This window comes from Sminthopsis crassicaudata, chromosome 2 (assembly GCF_048593235.1).
Source record: "Sminthopsis crassicaudata isolate SCR6 chromosome 2, ASM4859323v1, whole genome shotgun sequence".
NCBI classification, from domain to species: Eukaryota; Metazoa; Chordata; class Mammalia; order Dasyuromorphia; family Dasyuridae; genus Sminthopsis; species Sminthopsis crassicaudata.
In genome coordinates, this window is record NC_133618.1 from 42,402,569 (window position 1) to 42,424,529 (window position 21,961).

At 37.8% G+C, this 21,961-nt stretch overlaps 1 protein-coding gene across 6 annotated transcripts in view; it reads right to left on the minus strand.

The window, feature by feature from the left end:
- Positions 1–21,961, minus strand: part of WDR59 (WD repeat domain 59) — a 60,848-nt gene that overhangs the window by 36,043 nt on the left and 2,844 nt on the right. For 5 of the 6 annotated variants that reach the window (XR_012485808.1, XR_012485809.1, XM_074285995.1 and 2 more), the window contains exons 2-6: positions 14,325–14,374; positions 12,344–12,479; positions 8,981–9,066; positions 5,510–5,590; positions 3,516–3,553 (exon numbers count right to left, since the gene is read on the minus strand). Coding sequence is in view for 4 of the 6 variants with exons in the window: in XM_074285995.1 (XP_074142096.1) it covers positions 3,516–3,553; positions 5,510–5,590; positions 8,981–9,066; positions 12,344–12,479; positions 14,325–14,374 (391 nt within the window). In the remaining 2 variants the exon portion in view is untranslated. The remainder of the gene's footprint in view (positions 1–3,515; positions 3,554–5,509; positions 5,591–8,980; positions 9,067–12,343; positions 12,480–14,324; positions 14,375–21,961) is intronic. The other variant, XM_074285997.1, reaches the window with a different exon arrangement.

Genomic DNA, 21,961 nt, shown 5'->3' on the forward strand with positions numbered 1-21,961 from the left:
TTAGGTACAAAGCTCTGATAGAACAAGTCCACAGAACATGGGATGGATCAATGATTGAGAACTTAACCTAAATTAAAAAGTTAAGGCACAGATCATGCTTCTGCCCAGAGATACTGAATTTTGACTCTCTAGGTTCCAAGTTTTCATTTCTGTCAATCTTCATTTGAAATTGTTCAATAGTTCAGAGTATGAAAGACAGAATAAAGCCTTATATTAACAATAGCAGTACAAAGCAGCCAACACAGTTCTCTTATTCTCTCCAAATCTCGGCTTCTAAAGAATGACAGCAAATGCTGCCTTAGCACAGGGTTGCTACAAGAATCTAGTGATAATATAGGTAAATACAGGGTTTTGATGACAGATAGTCTGATCCCAGAGACTATAGAACATGGGCTACTACAAGAATTAAGATGCTAACTGAACATTTTAAAGTTAAAAGGACACCCCTTTTCTCTACTCAGAAAGAACCAAAACAAAAGAACTTCATCTGAGCATGATAGTTCACAATTTCTAACAGGACAATTTTCTCAGGGTAACTCATGAACAGCATGATGAAGAAGTAAAGAAAGCAAAAATCTTCTTAGTTGAGGCTTTTCCCACTCATGGTCAAGAAGCTAAAACTCAAAAGTTTTAGAGAAAATTCAGACCCAGGAAAACTTGCGGAGGCACAAGGAGAGGTTCTACTATTGTTGGGAAAGAGAACAGAGAGAAAGAAAGGAAAGAAAGAATGGATGGGGGAGTAAGGAAAGAAGGAAGGAAAAAGGGAAGGAAGGAAAAAAAAGGAGAAAGGAGGGAGGAAGGAAAGGAGAAAGGGAGGAAAGAAAGGAGAGAAGAAAGAAAAAAGGGAGGAAGAAAGAAAAGAGAGAGAAGGGAAGAAGAGATTTTATTTTGCAAAGCTTCGTAAGAGGAAACATATGGATTTACAATCAAGAATAATTTATTCTACAGTTTTCTAAAAGACAAAAAATGGACCTTGGAATGGAATAGGAAACTTGCAAGCATTCTGAAGGAAAGACTAGTGCTGAGAAGGAACTATAAAAACCAAAATTTAAGAAAAATCCAGAAAGGTAAATTTATTTGACTCCTTAAAAGGGGCTGTATAATACAAGAGGCTCTCCATTCTAATAAAGAGAGAAGAATTAAGTGCGCTTTCAGAAATTCAACGTCTTCAAAGGTCCTTCAGGGAGTTAAAAACAGAGGACTAAGGGGTAGACTGGTTATATTAAGCATTATAAGAGGAGAGAAAAAAAGTGCACAAGAAAAGTGCAAAGAATATACAAATACAAAGAAAAGGATAACTAGAGCTTTAAATGATTAATAATAATTATAGCTAATATTAATTAGTATTATTTATATTATATTTATATAATACCTTATACATATATATTATAAATAATATTTATGTAGCACTAAAGTTTGAAAAACATTTTATATGTTAATTAATTTGATCTTTACAATAACCAAGGAAGTAGATACTGTTATTATCCTTATTACACAGATGAGAAAGCTAAGACTAAGCAAAGTTAAATGATTTGCTCAGGCTCACACAACTAGTAAGCAATGGAGGCTATATTTGACTTCAGGTCTTTCTGACACCAATTCTCAATCTTTATCCATTTAGCACCCAGCCACAGTAGATAATATTGTAAAGAAAAACAACTTTGTTAAGAGCTGATTAAGATTAACTTTGTTAAGAGCTTTAATTAATTAAAGCAACGACCAACTAACTCTCCAGAGGACCTAAGATGGAACAGGTTTCCTACCTCCCAAACAATATGGGAAAGGGACTCAAGCCATAGGGACTAGGCCACCCCATTGATTTGTGTTATTTGCCTATGCTTACTTGTTATAAGGTTGTGGGTTTTTTGGGAGGTGAGGGTGGGGGAAGAGTTGAGAAAGAGAAAGGGAAAGGAAAAAAAAGGATGGACAATGAAACATTTTTAAAAGTGCACAAAAGAGTATAGAAAGTAATTCAGAAGGAAGTACAGACTAGCAGGGCAGTTTTGAAAGTAATGGATTAATGTTGCTATATGTACTTTTTTAAAAAAGGTAACAGTATGAAATGTAGATTTACGACATATAAAATTTTTTGTGTTCTATTTGGTATATGAAATGCTCATGGGCTTTTAGCATTTGTAAGTTCATAATAAAAAACAAAAAAATGAACTTGTGTTAAATGCAGTAAGGAAAGTTTCTATCTTTTTAAAAATGTATCACTGATTAAACTTTTGAGTGTTATGCCCCAATCCCATTTCCCAAAATTCCTGTAGTTATCGTGCTATTCATGGAGCTTTGAAGGAATGTATTTTGTAAAATAACAGAAATGACTGTAGTCCAAGCCCTTGAAAAACTTATATTGAAGCTGTAGTAACAAGAGTAGTCACTTGAGATAGTTAAATTAAAAGAGTGGGAGGGGATAGCCAACCACAGTTCAAAAAAACATTATGACAATGTGAGGAGAAGAAAAATGCTTTTAGGATTTTACTAATATTACATGACTTTAAATTCAAAGTCTCACTTGGCCAAAGAGAAGTCAGGGAAGTTTAAGTACTGTCAAATGCATATTGCCCACTTATAGACTGATCTTTTTAGGTGCCATATGTCACTTGTTATGGAGTTAGTAACACTGCAGCTCCACACCACACTTGGGTAACCTGGGGTTTTTAAGGATCATGTCTGCAATGTGCACATTCTGTCAGGCCCCATAACAAAACATAAAGTCCTCAAAATCAGACCTGGTGACAATTCATGCATCTCTTGCCTAATGGCTTGTTCAGCTAGGTTTGGAAAGGCTTATATCATAATGTCAGTCACCATGTGACTTTCTTCTCTACTAAGGCAGAAAGGGGTTAGCTCCTGTCAATAGAGGAAGCACCTCCACCAATAAAATTCAGTTAAAAAACAAACAAACATGAAGGCCTGCTTCTCTCAAGGTGTTCTGTTAGGTACTGGGGAAACAAAACTGACAAATGGCATGGACCCTAGAAGTCAAGAAGTTTACCTCTAAAGTGCCCTACATAGACAGTCATTATCCCCAAGTATAACTATGAATGTCTGGTCCTGTTAGAGAAAGGGGATGAATTCTCTCAGAATCTGAAGAAGGAGCATTCTCCTTGAGAGAGACCCATACATCTGTTGGGGAGGAAATAAATGCTAAACAAAGTAGGATTCCTTTATTCAGCATGACAGTGGGGTGCTCTACTCAAGCACCCCACACAAAAGGGAGACACTAATAATCAGAAACAATTTCAAAACTAGATGTTGCTGCCTTAGGATTCCTAAGCCTTTTCTGACATAGCCCTGGAAAGCTCCTCTGTCCTAGTACCCTGAAAGCCTTAAGAGCAGTCTAGGCCAAGCCTCAAGCCTCAAGCTTCCGCCATCTCACCCAAGCAGTAGAGTGATGGGGTAAGGAAGCACCTAGTCAGCTAAATGATCCTATATGAAGAGCACAGAAGGAATGGAATGGAGGAAGAGCAGTATAATGTATAGATATCAAACAGGAGTTAAGTACTCACCTACAGCAGACAGTGCAACAGTAGGTTTCCTTGTGTCTCTGAAATACAGAAGTCCCAAATCATATATTGATCCCTTTGCCATTTGAAGCTTATTTCCAGTAGCCTTTCATGGCTGCTATTCACTTTCTACCACTTGGGATGAATTAGATAAAAGCTCTCTGGCTCAAGAGGAGAAAGTCATCTTGCTACAAAAAAGTACCCTTTTTCCTCCATATCAAATGAGTTACTGAGCTTTCTCATTTCTCGGTCAGCTACAACTTTTTCTAGGTCTGAGTCTCAAAACAGTCAACCATATCCAAGGCAGTCTCATGATTCAGCAGAGCCTGGGTGACCCTAATGTACAGAGAGAAGCCAAAATAGTCCCTCTATGGTGTCATTTCTCACAGTAGCAATGAGATGACTGCCAATGAAGCGTGACCCTACACGAAGCTTCTAAACAACACTTTAGCCGAGGATAAAAAGCTCTTTCTGGGCACAAAAGTGAACCTAGCCAACTCACAGGGAGAAAGGAAGTCTTACATCTGACTTCTCAGGCTAAACCATACAGGATAACTTCTATAGCAAACGACAATGCTAAGAGCGAGGCAGTGTTCTAAGGCTCAAAGACAATACAAATTTCATCATATGTATATATATATATATATATATATATATATATATATATATATAGAGAGAGAGAGAGAGAGAGAGAGAGAGAGAGAGAGAGAGAGACACACACACACGGTGGATCTGGAGAAAGCAAAATTAATCTTTTAGAATGAAACTTTTCGAATATACAAGAGCAATTTTCTCCAAAGTCTGATTCCTCAAATCTCTGTTTCTCCACATCTTTTTCTCTTTCCTCTTTGTTGTTTCCCTGGCTTCTAAATTCTATCATGATCACCCTTTTCCAAAGCATACCTGAAGTGCTTTACTTATATAAGGGGCAGGAGAAAGCCAGAAAGACAGGCACAGGTCCTGCCTGCAGCAGACTAGCCCAGGCTTTGTCCCCAACTCAGCCAGAGTCCTCTTATACTAAACATAAAAGACAATGAGACCCTCTTTCTCTTCTCCTCCTTTTTTCTCCTAGTCCAGGAGAGCTGGAGAACAAGCATCTGTTCTCATTACTAGGCTCTGCAGAATACAACAAATTTCACCTCCTGCCCTGCAGAGAGAAGACATTCCAGAGACATTTATCCAAAGCTAGAATTGTGCATATAGCCTACTATGTAATCTTAGGCTGGCTAATTTAAAGGGGTGATGGTAAACAGGTCTATCCTCCTCAAATTTCTTGTACCAGTTCTATTGGAAAGGCTGTAGGAAGACAGGAACACTACAAACTGACCATGGGATGGTATACTGATCCATTTATTCTAGATATCAATTTGGAATTATTCAAGAAAAATTCTTAAATTGAATCCACAATTACTGTGTTAAGAATATATCCCCAACCAAGGCAAAGGTAGAAACAAAGACCCGATGTCCACAAAAACATTCTTAGCTATACTCTGTGATACCCTAGACTGGAAACAAAAAGAGTATCCATGACCCAGGGTAAAGCTGAACATGATATATGAGTACATGGAACATTATTTACAATTAGATATGACTAAAATAACGAAAGCAAAGAAATATGAGATCTGTAAGAACTTATCCAGTGAAATATGCTAACAAAACAAAACAAAACAAATAACCAAAATAACTACTGTAATATAAATGAAATAATTACTAGAAGGAAGCCAGACTTGAAATGATTGGAAAACCATCATTTCCCTCCTTAGAGTTTAGGGGCCAGTAGGCTACATGTCAGATTCTATTACTACAACTGGTGTTTTGGGTTGTTTTATTTTTTGGGGGGAGGCAGGGTTCAACAAGAAACTTCCCCATACTTAGAAAAGACTGTGACATAATGACAAAAAGCCATCAATAAAAATTTTCCAACAACAGTCACATTCTCTCAAAGTCCCCTGCCCCAATAGTTCCATAATAAAAGAATGCCTCCTACTTGTTCTTACTTGATATCCCAAATGTAGATGTAGGTGTCCACAGAGCTGGTAACCAACAAGTCTGGCTCAAACACGGCCCAGTCCAAGTCACTGAGAATGCAAGAGACAAACAACACAAGGAGTGGCAGGATTAGTCAGAGCCAGATTTTATGAGGCTCCAAAAAGCCGCCATCTTTCTGCGGTCCTGTCTCCAAAGTATCACTGGGAAAGAACTAGACCTCAAAGAGGCCTCTAACTTGCACATCTACTCTCTGAGGTTCCCAGCTACTCCATCTGCCTACCATTTTTGTTTAAAAAAAAAAGGGGGGGGGGGAGAGTGCAAGAAGGGAAGAGAATTTTGTAGTTCCTCTGAATAAAATCCAGGCACACTTTGAAGAAGAGACAAGATTATTAACACTTAGTACCTTAAAGAGTTGGAAGAAATCTTAAATACCACCAAGACTAGGGATGGGAAAGACAGGCTCTATAATACATGTGGGATAAGGTATGTGTTTGCTTGAGGGATATTTTTCAATATTCCTTTCTAAAAATGTACATATTTTTAAAGTCAGAAATTTTCATTCTCCTGTAAGAAATGACAAGCAGGCTGATTTCAGAAAAATCCACAAAGACTCACATGAACTGATGCTGAGTGAAATAAGCAGAACCAAGAGAACATTGTACACAACAAGATTAGGTGATGATCAGTCGTGATGGACTTGGCTCTTCTCAACAATGTGGATCATGATATTTTTTTCTTTTTTTATTTTCACTTTTTTTTCCCCCCTTTCTCATGGTCTTTTCTCTTTTGGTTTGACTTTTCTTGCAAAACAAATATGAAAATATGTTTAAAAGCATTGCACTTATTTAAACTATATCAGACTGCTTGCTGTTTTGGGGAGGGAGGAAATAATGGAGGGAAGAAGAAAAAATTGGAACACAAAGTCTTACAAAAATGAATGTTGAAAATCAAATTTACATGTATTTGGAAAAATAAAATGCTATTGAAAATTTTTCAAAAAAAAAAAAAAAGAAAGAAAGAAAGAAAAAGAAAATTCCATTTTCCAAGTGTATCACATGGTATAGGTGAAAGTCTGAAGTTTCTACTGGACAATAATTTTTGAAATCAGAGCTTATGTTAGGAAGGACATCAATAAATTGAAAAGCATACAGAGGAAAACCAAGCAGGACAGAGAAAGGCCTCTAATTTTGATCAGCTGACGTACTGAGAATTAGCTTGGAGAAGAAAAAACTGGAGGGATATGGCAGCTGTCTTCAAAATTCTTAAAGGATTGTTACATACATTGGTTTACATGCCATTTTAGGGGGGAGAGTAGGGAGAAGGGGGGAATTGGAACTCAAGATTTTTCAAGAGTCAATGTTGAAAAATTACCCTTACATATGTTTTGAAAATAAACTTCAATTAAAAAAAAAACACACACAAAAAAAATTTCCCAGCATTCTAAAATTTAAAATAAAGATTGTTATATGTAAGAAGAATTAGAATTTTTTCTTCCCAAGGGAGTAGAAGGTACAAAAAAGGAAACTGAGGTAGAACCTTAGGAGTTAGTGAGCTCCTCCTCACTGGAGGTCTTCAAGTAAAAACTGAATGACTTATGAGCCAGAAGTCTGAACTTGAAACAAAGGATTCTTACAAGGTACTAAGTCAGTGGAGTTGATAGAGACAATAGTTATCTAATTTAGCATGGTTCAGTATGATTGATTTAATCCTACAAGGAGATGTTATGGGCCAGAACTTGAAACAAGGTACTAAGTGGTATTGAGGAGACAATGAGGAGCATATAAGCAAGAAGCTCAGGGCCAGAAAAGACAAGCACATTAGAAGCTCTCAGAGGCTGAGACAGATTCATTTCATTGCCTACCTTTGTGGTGGCTGGAGGTTGAAGCACCAACCTTTTAAGTCAGGGAGATTCAGAAGCCAGAGAAGGCAAGTGGGAACTCAAGCTCTTGGAAGCAAGGAGATATGGGCATCCAGAACACTAGCCCAGCCCCAAGTGAAGGAGACAAGACTTTGAAGGAGACAATAAAGGATTTGGACTAACACTTGGCTGCATTTGTGGTGATTACTGAACGGAAACGAAGGCTGCTCCCAGAGACCCCCAAGGAAACCCAACAAGAGGCAATCACTGCCTACATATGAAGTGGACTCTGAACATCCTTCCAATTCTGAGTCTTTTATTCTGTGAAATGTCAGAGGGTGGCGCTGCAAAAGCAGCAGCATAATTTTTAACTATTAGCCAGGATAGACAAATACTTGGAAATTGTATTTAAAAATCAGCTGGCTCGGTTCAGCACATGTTATTTGTTTACATAGATAAAACAATACAAAAACAATACCTCTCCTGTATAATACTTCTTTGCACACCTCTGTCCATCTAAACTTCTGGTTCAGCTTTATCTGCCAGTACTACTAGTTCTGCATTGGATCCAGCATCCAATGTTAAAGCAGGATAACCTCAAGGCCAAGCTTTTTAATCATTTCTTCTGGCAATCTAAAGCCTATGTATCCCTTCTCAGAAGAAGGTTTGTTGCTTACATTGATATTTGGTGGGGAAAAAAAGGTAATGAAAATAAAGAGGTAATATTTTTTTCCCATCCATGTTCACCAATCCCATAAAATCTAATCCCAAGAGGTTTCTTAAATCTAGGAGTAAGAAGTCCTCAAAAAAAAAAAATTTACTAAAATGAATGACAAATAATCTTTGAAGAGTATCCAATTTCTACTATCCTTTAGCCTCCCCCCAACACCCAAATGGCTATTGCACAGGGCACTGGAAAAATGCCAGATTGCTCTCTGTGTAACCTTATCTACCAACTCCAAGGCTGCCTTTGGGACATCACACTTTCATGGAAACACACTTCCCAAACTGGTTTTCTCCATCCCCAACTGGGATCAGTGGGAGCAACTGAAGAGAATAATCTGGAACCAAGTTGGGATATAACAAGCTAGAGAATGTCTGCATGTGGCTAATGGATCTTCTTCCAGAGAACACAGTCAATTTTTTAAACACTTAAATAGATGAAAGAACAGTCTCTTGCTTTCTGATCCTTTCGATATGTCTTTGGACAGAGACTTCATTTAACTTCCTCCTACTCCCATATAAGATGTGGCTTTCATCTTTTATTCTGAAAGAGGTTGTACCTATCTGAGCTCTTCAGGGATTTGGCACAACAGTCCCTCTGATGCTGGTTCCCAAGCACTGGCTGATTTTCTGTAAGAATGCCCTCCACCTTGGGGAATGCTAATGGCCTATCAGCTATCCAAGGCTAACACTAAACAGATGCTCAAGCTGGAACCGTGGGAGGATGGCAGTCTTTCAGTTTGGTTCCCCTGAGAACTGTGACAAATAGGGTGATGGTACTGCAAGCTCTTGGGATCACTCGACAGAAAGCTCCAGCAGAGAGGGTATGTGCTATGTCTAATGCGGACTCAAAATGACAAATCACAGCCCAATAAGCCACAGACCTTCTGCTACCTACCTGATCACCCTGGTATGCCCCTGTAGTGCTGTGCCAACTTCCCCACTGCCATCTTTCCACTTGTAAAGATCGACCCGCTGGTTGCTCTGAAATCAAACAGAAGAAATAAGGTAATGCATGTCAAAATGTTCAAATCATTGTGCTACCAGGCTTAGGAAAGCTCTAATGTGCAATAAATGAAAAGAGAAAGCTAAGCAGAAAACTGGCCAAGAAAGCTTAAAAACCTTTCAATAGTCTAAGCTCACAAGAAAGGAAAAAAATCCAATGTAGGTAGAGCTAATAATACCCAGAACAAATTTCCTCCCCAGCTTTTCTGTAGCGAGAGTGAGGGATTACAGACAGCCAATCTACAAGTCCCACCAGTCCTTCCCACAGAGGATATGGCCACAAGTCACACAGAAGTCGTATCTAGAGACTACACTCAAAAAGACCAGGTCAGAGACCACTGAAGCAAGTAGGGAGACACAACTAAGGGTTTCAGAACAGAAAGGAAGGCATCACTCACCTTTGTTTGCTTTTGTCTTTAATACATTTTTTTGGAGGAAAATAAGACGTAAACAGAAATTAAATACTGCCCAGTAAAAGTCATTTCCCCTCCAAAGCTACAGTACTCAGGTGCACAATTCAGCACTGGCTGCCATGACATACACTCACTTTTCCAGTTAATAGCTCTCCTTTTCCCACTCTCACTCTACAAAGGTCGTGATCTTCACCTACACTGTTATGCACTACTGTACAAAGTACCACTGAGGCAGGGAGTGGAGAAGGGAAACAACCTAGAAGACATTCCCAGGAAGAAGAAATAAGCAGAACCCTTAAAATTCACCAAAATATTACATTGGCACTTCAATCAGGACAGAGGCAAAGAAATATTGGACACAGAGAAGCCACAACTGCAGAAAATAAACTTCAAAGATGGCTTGTGACTGTTTTTAAAAGGAGCAGCAGTAGCAGCAGCAGCTGGGGCTCTCAAAGACCTCAATTTAGATTTTCCCACAAAGGGAGGCTGGAGAGTGAGTGACAACTGGGGTGAGCCCATCTGCATCCAACCTGCAGACAGATGCCCAAGTTCTTCTGAAGCTCCAAAGCTCCTCTGAAAAAAGGGAGGATAACTTATATCAGATTACTTATAGTCTCAGGGAAGGGGCAGAAGAGGTAGAAAGGGATAGAATCTGTAACCTCAAATTAAAAGAAATATGCTAAAAATTATTTTTATATTTAATTGGGGGAAAGTAAAATATCATTTAAAAAAATAAAACACAACAACAAGGTAGCTGTTCAGTCCTGAGATAAGGCATGTCAACTCCTTTCAGGGGCCAGCATCTTCAGTGGCAAATAGAATGATAATACATTTCAGTTCAATAAAAAGAGGTTGGGACAATGACCTGGGTGAGAATAAAGCAGAGAACTACAGGCTTAAAGAGAGAAGATGACAAGACAGTGCTCTTCCAATGTGACAAGAAGCTGGGCAAAGGAGTAAAAAGGAAAGGTAATAAGCTAATAAGTTAATTCTCCTCTCTTCTGAGAGGACACCCAACTTTTCAGGGAGTGGCTTGTAAGAAAAGCTCTTTGTTTTTTCTGTGGCTAACACAGAATCGCTCTTCTTTCCTTTCTCACATGCTCTCTGTCTCTTCGCTAGCTGACAATATCAAAAGACTTCGTCCCAGGCAGCACTAAAAATTGATTTCATTCCCTGGTTACCTGCAACTAATCCACAAGGGACTCCCTAACATTCTCCTCACCTTTGTGGAAAAAGCAGTGTTAAGACATTTAACTGTCCTATCGGCCTGGATGGAACCTTACTTTAGACAAAAGGAAACTAAGAGACTTGAGAAAGTAGTGCTCTAGCCAAGGTCACCCAGTAAGTGCCTAGTAGTGGGCAGAGACTTTTGGGATCAATAAACAGAAGAAAAGAAAGCTCGCTCACCCTTAGAGATCACTTCCTTTTCCTGTAAAGACATCTCTCATATTTATTTATGTACTTGCTTCCCCCAATAATAGAATCATCTACAAATTTGACAGTAATCAAGATTATAATTTTTTCCAATTTCTCCCCAAATGACAAATGGCCAAAGGATATGAATAGGCAGTTTTTGAAGAAGAAATCAAAACCATATATAGTTGCGTGAAAAAAAAAAAAAAAAAAAAAAAAAAAGCCCTAAATAATTATTGATGAGAGAAACGAAATGTCAATTAAAACAAGTTTTAATTTAACATCTTACAGTGTTGTTATTCTTTGTCATTCATTCTTGAAGATCACCATGGCAGCAGGGAGGTGATGCCATGACATGTAAATTAATCAGATCCCAGTGAAGGGAACTGGGACTGGGCAGGGTCACCTGCCTCATTTTCTCCTGGAGAATCATCTGGGTCCAGTGGCCAGATAAAGAACAGGAGGCTGGATTTGGCCCTGGATGCAGTGGAAGACTATTTTATAACTATCAGACTGCTTAAAATGATAGATATCCTTTAATTGGAAAATGTCTAAAAAAGTTGTAGTATATGATTGTGGGGGACTACTACTGTTTAAGAAATGATGAACTGGTTGATTTTAGAAAAGCATGCAAAGATTTGGATCTATTCTGAAGGAAGATTCTGTCCATCTCCAGAGAAAAAACTCATAAATAGAACCATGTGTAATATGGTTTTTGTGTGTATATATGTGTGTGTGTGTGTGTGCCTAATACACACATATATCATGTGTTATGTTCATGTTTTATTGTAGCCTTCTCTAGGATGGAGTGGGCAAGGAAGGAAAAAATGAAAAGTGCTAACAAAAGAAAAGCTGGGTAGCTTTGAAAACAATGTGTAGTGTTTGTTACACAGCTTCTTAAAAAAGTAAACAGTCTGAAATGGAAATTCATGGTTTTATGTTGAATCCTCTCAATTCTGCTGTGTATGTGGAAATTTTTTTTGTTTTGTGTTTATGTTGAGCATGAATATAAATAGATGAATAAATGAATGAATAAAATTTTCTAATCTCAATAGTACTTAGCAATGGGCAAGTATTAGAGATCTTTAGCACATTTCTATCAGCCAGTCAAGATAACTCAAATGGGCAAAAGCTCATTAACACACCCAACAGGGACACAGATGAAAAGAGTAACATTTATTCTCCTTTAAGAAATTTAGAATGAAAAATATGACCATTCAAAGCCAGATACAAAATGTGACACCCATGACAGTACTCAGACTAGGTTTTTGATTTGCCTCTCTTACTCTTCTCTAGGAAGAAATGATATCATCCAAATTCATTCCCTACTGACTTTCTGCATGGAAAATTGATGGTTTCATTCTCCACTCAGAACAGAGACCCTGCCATTTCATGTTTACTAACTTGTCTTGCTGCCAAAGTGCACTCACCGAAGCTGCAAAGTAGTGTGCGTAGTTGTCATGTGGATTCCACTGCACAGCCCCAATGTCCCATTTGCTCTGACGAGAGATCTTGCGGTGACCTTCAGATGGGGCATCCAGATTCACAATGTACAGGAATCGGCGGCTGAAATGGGAAGGGTACCAAATATATGCAAGGGAGTTAGGACTACTGTGGAGGATCTACTTTTAAACCAGAACTATTTGGCAATTGGGGCTCAAAACTTCTCCCAAACAGAAAAATTTTTCAGACCTCAGAGAGGACAAAGAATTTTAAGAGCATAAAAAGAACAAAAGAGAAACCAAGTAGCTGGGTCACAGCATAATTTTAGAAGGCAGCCCTTCCAACACAGGTATAATCCAGCATGAAGGCAAGTGAGATTGCATCTGACTCATGTTCTGTGCTATCTACCCACTCTGAAAGGCAGCCCACTATGGGCAAATGACAAGTGCATCTCATGGGAGCTATGCAAACAACAAACAAACTCTTAAGACACTATTTAACAGATAGCACACATCCTGGAACTATAAATTCCCTTGCAAATAGACTATTTTTAACCACCAAATTTAATCACCTAGTGAATTTGAGGCCTTCCTCACCTAGATCTCTTGAATCCCTCAGTTAAACACCCAGCTCAGCAACATTCTCACAAAGCAGTACTTTCTGGATTCCCCTTTCACCTTACAATGTTCATGCTCTCTACTGTTCTGAAATATTTTGTTATTTTTTCATATGTATATATGACCTATATCCTCAGCACAGGAACTGTTTCCTTTTTGTCTATCTCTAGCACCTAGTAGTGTATACTATGTATAGCAGGTAATTGAAAGGTTTGAAATTGAAAGGGGCAGAAATAAATAAGTTTCAATTCTGCTCCCCCGACTATTTCACTGTTACTGTGTTAAATTATATGCATTCACATTTCTTGCTACATGCACAAACATGTTGGGTAAACATCAGTCTCTTTGCTAAAAAGAACTCTGAATCATAAGATATCCATGAAGATAAGCAGCTCTGCCAAAGAAAAGTATGAAAACTATTAGCTCCTACTTAAAAGAAAAAGAGTAAAGAAAAAATTAAAAGAGCATGAAAATAAATGGGAAGAGAAGTTCAGATAAGTGTTATCAGATTAAAGAATCAGCTCATTACTAGAGAGAGAAGCACAAGTTCTACAAACAAAATCCCAAAGAGCATTAAGATATTAGATACTCTCAGAGAATGAAGAACTCTGATTTTCTAAGAGCAAGCTCTGGCTTCAGACACTTCTCCCCAAATAAAAGAGATGGGCAGGAAGAGAAGTCAAGTAGATAAGATGATGTTTTTCCCTTTGAAAAAGAGACAAGGCAAAGGAAATTGAAGATTGAAGGGCAGTATTAAAGAAGATCAGTGAGAAGTGAAGTGAGAAGATCAAGAGTAGAATCTCTAATAAAAGTAAATAGCAGGTCAGCTGATTGGCTCAGTGGAGAGTCAGGAGGATCTGACCTCAGACCTCAAATACTTAACACTTTTTAGCTGTATGACCCTGGGCAAGTTACTTAATCCCCCTAAAATCAGGTAAAAATTAGTTAAACTTTATAGTTTCAGGACTAAATACAGTTTCATGCTATTCTTATATGGTACTAAAGTGGGCACAGGATTAAAAAAAAAAAAAAAAAAAAAGATAAATCTTCCTGAATCCTGATCTTGAAAATTACGAAGTAGGGAGGCAGTATAGGAAAGTGGGAAAAGGATCAGATCTGGAATCAGGGGGCCTGCATCCAAAGCTTAACTCCTGTGACTTTCAAGTCAGTCACATAACCCCTGTTTTCTTCTATAAAACAAGCAGGCTGGATGGCTCCAGAAGCTCTAGAAGCATGATCCCCATGAATTCAAAACCTTGGTCCTTGCAGGGAACACAAGGTAGCCTTCACTTGATCAGAAACTTCTTGTTCCCAGAAATCACACAACAAGAGAACTTTGGAGCTCACTTACCCAGAAAGCACTGCATGTTGCCCAAGACAATCTACAGACATTGCAGTTGCCTGTTAAAAAACATAAACAATTGTTCAATTTTAAAAATGAGCTGAAAAGAATCACTCAAGCCCCAAATAGAGGAGATTTAATTATTTTTCATTGTGTCTTTGTCATCACTGAGATCAATAGTCTAAAATCTTTCTGTCTATTAATTATCAGATTTTATAAAGATAAACTTTTAATTCTCTCCTTATATTCTCAATATAAATCTTAAACTCTTTTACCTTTCAGTTTACTTTTTAAAAAGGCAGTTCTAATTGTTACTCAACCATAACTTAAAAAAGTAAAAAGGAGTTAATGATGAGAGGTCTTAGGACAGGGAGCCCCTTAGGACCTTGACAAAATTTAGAGAAATTAGAAAAGTCTCCTGTGAACCGAAATTCCACCCAGACGTCACCAAACAAGCTAGGCATCAGTATTAAATTCAAAGGGCTGTGGCTTATTTTAGGTGCCATAGATGTAGTCAGCCATATTCAAATCTTATCTTTGCTACATCTAAGATCAAGCAAACACCTGGTTACCAAGTTCTTATGAGTTCCTACTGGGTACCCCAGAGATTAAATTTTAGCAAAATAAAAGGAAAGCTCATATTCAATATAGAATTTCCAGGTCATTACATTGGTCTCCAGTTCTTGGAAAGAAGCATCTTTCATCATTCAATATCCAATTCCCAAAATTAAGCACTGAACCAAATAAAGCTTGTCTTCAAGCTGGAGTCAGAAGTTGCTTTTAATTAACTGCAATTACAAAGTCCTGGTTTCTCTTATTTGGACAGGTTCAAATCCTGCTGCGCCTGAAAGTTAATTTAGACACTGCCACTACTCCTGGTGGCATTCACAGCAGCCCTCTTGCATTGAGCAGGCTTTGGTTGTTTTAATGCCATCCTCCCACTGAATGCCTTTTCTAGGAGACTATCAAGGAAGATCCCACTTTGAACATCTGGGTATAATCACAAGTGGTGAACTAGAAAGAAGCTGGTTTTTACAGTTGTGCAACCTCAAGAAAGAAGTCAGAGTATCAGGGACAAGAGACTCAATCCTGAACTCTAGAGGCTGACAGGTGCTCTTTCATTCTGTGGGCATGAGCAAAGAGAAATCCAGCTGGTGATGCAGCCAATCCAAGAGCAGCTATGAAAGGCCTCTACAGGAAGTCTAGTCCTGAGTCTGGGGGCCTGATAAACTTAGAGGCTGGTGGTAAGAGAACAGTATAAAAGAGTTAGGATAGCAAGAAGACATCAGTTTCCACGCAATGAACAGATTTGCAATCTATAACAGGGGCCACCTCTTCTATGCAGCCTCCCCAGATTCCTCCTGCTATTAACTATTTCCTAGAATACCGTGGGCTGATCCCTCCTCTGCCCCCTTCCCTCCCTACCATGTGTTAATACTTATCAGCTAGTGGCACATTGGATAGAACTTTGGGCCTATAGTCAGAAAGACCTGAGTTCAAATATAAACCCAAACACTGAAAAGGGTGACTCTATTTTTAAATGTTTTCAAAACAAAAAGATAACTTATTTCTACTAGCAAAATGAATTCAACATAGTGATGAATTTTATTATGAAACATATCTTGTAAACAACCAACAGGATGATTTCAGAGAAGCCTGGAGAGACCTACATAAACTGATGTTAAGTGAAATGAGCAGAAGCAGGAGATCATTATACATTTTAACAATACTATATATGAGGATGTATTCTGATGGAAATGGCTATCTTCGACAATGAGATAATTCAAATCAGTTTCAATTGTTCAGTGATGAAGAGAGCCATCTACACCCAGAGAGAGAACTAGGAACAGAGCATGGAACACAACATAGCATTTTCACTTTTTGTTGTTGTTTACATTTTGTTTTGCTTCTCTTTTTTTTTTCTTGTGTGGCACAATAATTGTATAAATATGTATACATATATTGGGTTTAACATATATTTCTACCATATTTAACATATATTGGACTACTTGCCATCTAGGGGAAGTGTGGAAGAAAGGGAGGAAAATTGGAACACAGGATTTTGCAAGGACTAATGTTGAAGAATTATCCACTGTTCTGAAAAACAAGCTTTAATAATAATAATAATAATAATAATAAAAATTTAAAAAGAAATATCTTATACCATTATTTTACACTATATTGTATGTTCACAAATGGTCCTCCTGCTAAGTTGATCTCACTGGGAGAAATTCATAAACACTAAATTTTACAGGTTTACCTGTCTAGCCTCATTAGATCCAATTGAATTTTAAAGGAAACCAGTATTTTGCATACATTCTTTATGGAATTGATGACTACTATGACTTGCTCAAATCTTTCTATTTGAAATCCCAGCTGAAATGAAGAGTATGGTAATAAACTTCAAAGAAATGAAAGCACTTTTCTGTTCATCCCTCTAAGAATGCATGTTAGAAACACTCAATCAATGCAAATCAGTCAAGTCAATTCTTTAACATCAGTTTGTCACAGGCCTATGATCAAGAACTATAATATTTGCATTATCAGATTTCATACAAGAAAAGCAAGAACTGAAATACACTGGCATAAAAGAATCAGACAGTTTCATATGACATGATCCAATATTCTTAAATTAAGGACTAGAGATGCTAGGAGAGTTGTTTTGAACTCCTGTATTCAATCTTCTTCATCCCCTTATTGAATGTTTATTGAAAATTAGCTGATATTCTCTGAACACAACATCATGGCTGCTGGGCACATATCTCCTCCTAGAGATGGAGTTTCCTTTAACAGTAAACTATTAAATAAAAGGTCATTACCTATCTGTGTCAGGGAGAATCACTTCACATGTCTGAGCCTCAGTTTCTTTACTTGTAAAAGGGCTAAATGACAACTAAAACCCATGTCTGCACAAACAATGATTATATAATGTATATCCCAGTTGTCTGGGTTGGTGTCTTCCAACTAGACTAAGTTTAATGAAGACAAAAACCATGTCTCATCTCAACTTCACTTTGTTCCAGGGCCTGGCATACTGTGCATCAACAAATGCTGAATGAATGAGAAATGTTGAGGAAGGTGTGCAATTTTCTTTGGCAGACTTTACCCTGGCCATCACCACCTCCTTTAAATGAAACTCTCTAGAGAATAAAAATGAAAATGCTGCCTTCAGATCCTAGTCATTTTTATTAGAAATGATTCTGCCATTTTCCTGAACAAATGAAACTAGTAAAGAGAGTCTGCCCCTCTTTTCTCATTTTTTTTTAGTAAAAAAAAATTTGCCAGAACTGGTACGGCCTTCAATTTGTAATGGATTTTTTTTCCCCTCAAGCAAAAGATATTCGCTGATGCCTATCTGTCTAGAAGGGTTGTAATAATGATGAGACTCATAAATCACACACCATTAAGGCAACAGAATCTGCATAATGCTCCTCTTTCTAATTTTCAATTCCAGATCCAGAAAATAATGGTCTAAGATAGTTAGTCACCCATCTTCTGATCGATTGAACCAAGAGATAGGGATCAAGCAGTCAAACCTGAGAAGTTTAATAATCCCAAGAGAAAGATTTAAAGAAATCTTCTTAAAACCAAGAGTCATTCCCCAAATGAGAAGTAAACAATTCTCAAAAAAATTATTAACAACCATTCCAGAGACAGCTCCAAATCATTAATAATAGAGAAATACAAATCAAAATGACTCTGAGGTTCTACAATTGGCAAATATAAAATAGAGGGAAACAATCAATGCTGGAAAACCTGTAGAAAGACAAGTACATTGTACTGTTGATGGTACAGTGAACTGGTTTAACTGTTCTGGAAAAAAACATGGAATTATGTTTTGTAAAAAACTTATTAAAAGGCTATATATGACCCACATATCTCACTGTTAGGAATACATCCCAGAAAGAATAAAAATGGAAAGTTTCCCTATGTACTCCAATATTCATAGTAGCACTTTTTGTGGTAGCAAGGGACGAACACTTCATGTGGGGAACAACTAAACAAACTATTGTTCATAAAGGTTTGACATTCAAAGTCCTTCCAAACCTAAGCCCTCCTATCTCTCTAATCTTCTCACATGTCACTCCCACACAATCCAGGGACATTACATGTCATTGTTTCACAAACAGGAGCCTCCCATCTCTCAGAATTGTTCCACCTGGGTATCAACTAAAACTCCACATTCTATTGGAAGTCTTTCCTAACCCCTTCCACTGCCTTCCTTCTGTTAATTTTCATTTATCCTGAATATAGCTTGTTTCATATGTATTTGTTTGCATGCTATAAGCTCAAGTGCAGAATCTGTTTCTTTTTTGTATTTATCACCAGCACTTATTAAAGTGCCTGGCACAAAATAAAAGCACTTAATAAATGTTGATTGATATTACTATGCTGTTGGGAACAATTAACATGAAAATTTCAAAAAAATAGAACATATGAATGGATGCAAAATGAAATTAATTTAAAAGAAAAACAAGCAGAACCAGGAAAATAACATGCCTGACTACAACAATGTAAAAGGAAAGAACGACAAAAACAAATTTTGAATGCCTTATAATCACAATATAATAATCAAACTTGGTACTGGAGAGAGCTGAGAAAATGCTTCTTCCTTTCCTTGTTATGGCAGGGGACTACTAGCACTGAATAGTGCATAACCTTTTAGACTCAAGAGGTGAGTTGGTTTTATTGAATTTTTCCCTCTCCTATTTAAAATTTCTTTGAGACAATGGAGAAAGTGATATATTTAGAAATGAAGGCAATATAAAAACAAAAAGTACCAATAAAAAAATTCTTAAATCACAGAACCACAGAGTTCCTGAGTTGAAAGGAACTTTAAAGGTGATCCAGTCCTCTCACATCAAGTAGGAATGAATTCCTCCTATTGAAGATGGACCCCGAAACTCTAAAAATCCTTAAAGGAGAAAATCTCCTTCAACTCTGTCTCAGTGAGGGACCCTGCCTAGAGGAACAGTTTCATCCTTGTTATCTGTGTGGGGTTGGCTCAGTCCTGAAACTCATAGAATTCAATTCAATTTCCAGCTTAAGCTGAAACACAGTAAGGAGCCAACTTGGGACTCCACCCATGAGCCCCCTTCAGCTTGTAGCCAAAGCTCCCATTATAAAAGAGCCAAACTAAAACCTCTTTGCAGAGGTTCCAAACATGCCAGTTCCATGCTTGGGATGCCAAGGGTCTCTGTCCACTGGAATACTCTTTTCAGTGACATCTTCTCTTCATCCTCACTCATTTCCTAACCAGACTTTTATGCTTCTCTGTCAGGATTTCTAACCTTACTACCAATCCCCATAATAAACCTCTTGTATCAATTTAGGTTTTCGGGTGTGTAAATTCCTTTACAGAGAACCTCCATGCCACCAGAAGCAAGTCCCCTAAACCCCCTATCCTTGTTCCGAATCCCAAGAGGTTGTAGGGGAGCCAAACCTCTCCATTTGGTTCCCTGAATCTTGAACCTGCCACTAGACCTCATTTAACTTCCTGACCACCAGAAATCCTAATTTCATTTTGGTTCCCTAAATCTAAATAAATCTCATCACCATTACACAATCTCTGATTGAATATTTCTTGTAATAGGAGGACTCACAGGGCAATCCATTCCATTTTTAAATATCCTTACAGTTTCTCCTGGTGGTGTGCCTAAATCTGTCTCCTTCCATGCACTGGTCACACTTTTCTTGCCTGGAGCTGGATAGATTAAATATAATCTTCTAAATGAGCCTTTAAATCCTTTAAGAAACCTCACATGTACCTCCACTGAATCTAACCTACAGATATCCTACATCTCCAATTCCTTCAACCACTACCCTCTGACAAAGTTCTCAAATAAATACAAGATTTCAGGTGTAGCCTAACCAGTGCAGAAAAGATTTAGTTCCCTTAAATTAAATTTAATTTTGATCAGTTCTACCTGATTAAAGTATTTTAGATTCCTGCTTCTGCCATCCAATTCCCTGCTAACTTGTCTTTCACAAGTTTGATAAGGAAATCATCTGTTTTATGTTAATGATTTTTATAGGAAATCTAATTAGGAAAGAGCCAAGGACAAGGCCCTGTGGTAAAGGCATTTAAGATTCCAAAATCTAAACTATTAGACAAACTTTTAGTCTGCACATTTGTTTTTTCTTGTCCTAAATACCTTCAAAGGACTGAGAATTCATTTCATTCTCTACTGACATTTAAGTCCCAGCAAAGGACTTCCTGTGCTCTAGCATCTAAACATCTTCCCCAATTCTTCCTGTCCTGTCTTTCCCAAGTCTATCCTATACCCCAGAAAGAATTATTTTCAGGAAACCATTTCCTATAAATACTGAGTGCCCTATCACAGATTTAGAATTGAAAGAGACCTTACAGATCATTTATTCCAACTTTCTTAATTGCAAGGAAGTAGAAATCTTAGCTCTTTTGAGGCCAGGTGACTTGTCCAAAGTAATAACAGCATTAAACAGCAGAGCCAGGCCCGGGTCCTTTTGCTCAGTATTATGCTACTCCTTCAGTTTGAGAGTTGTATGATAGTTTTCTGTGTAATGTTAGCCATATTTCCTGGTCCTGCATGCTTTCTTCCACAATTTCTCCACTCCTTCTCTCCTAGAGAATGAGCCCTTCACACAGGCAAATCCCCAAGCCAGGTGTTTCTGAAGGACTTTTAGCTCAGAATGGATTGAATATATGCCCAAGGATTAATCCAATAATTGGTTCCTGAGCACTATTGGCTAAATGGTGGCAGAGCTAACAGGATACTTTTTCATGGAATCTTAAAATTAAAAACAAAAAACCTAATCTGGACCCAGGATTGCTTCACTATAAAGTTCTGAAAGCCACATGAAAATGTATTTTTAAAAGTTCAGGAGTAGGGGCAGCTAGGTGGCGCAGTGGATAGAGCACCAGCCTTGAATTCAGGAGGACGAGAGTTCAAATCTGGCCTCAGACACTTAACACTTCCTAGCTGTGTGACCCTGGGCAAGTCACTTAACCCCAGCCTCAGGGGAAAAAAAAAAAAAGTTCAGGACTGATTTGAAAATATACGGGGGAAAAAAAAAGAAAATACATATACGGGATTGTCCATCAATTGGAGAATGGTTGGGTAAATTATAGGAAATGACAACAGGAGGAATACAGAGAGGCTTGGAGAGACTTACATCACTGATGCTGAGTGAAATGAGCAGAACTAGGAGATCATTATACACTTCAACAATGATTCTATATGAGGATGTATTGTGATGGAAGTGGATATTTTCAACATAGAGAAGATCTAATTCAGTTCCAATTGATCAATGATGGACAGAATCAGCTACACCCAGAGAAGGAACTCTGGGAAATGAGTGTAAACTGTGAACATTTTTTTGTTTTTCTTCCCAGATTATTTTTACCTTCCAAATACAATTCTTCCTTTGCAACAACAACAACAACATTTGGTTCTGCACATATATATTGTACCTAGGATATACTATAAGATATTTAATATGTATGGGAATGCCCGCCATCTAGGGGAGGGGTTGGAGGGAAGGAGGGGAAAAATTCGGAACAGAAGGAGTACAAGGGATAATGTTGTAAAAAAATTACCTATGCACATGTACTGTCAAAAAAGTTATAATTATTAAAAAAAAAAAAAAGAAAAGAAAAGAAAGTA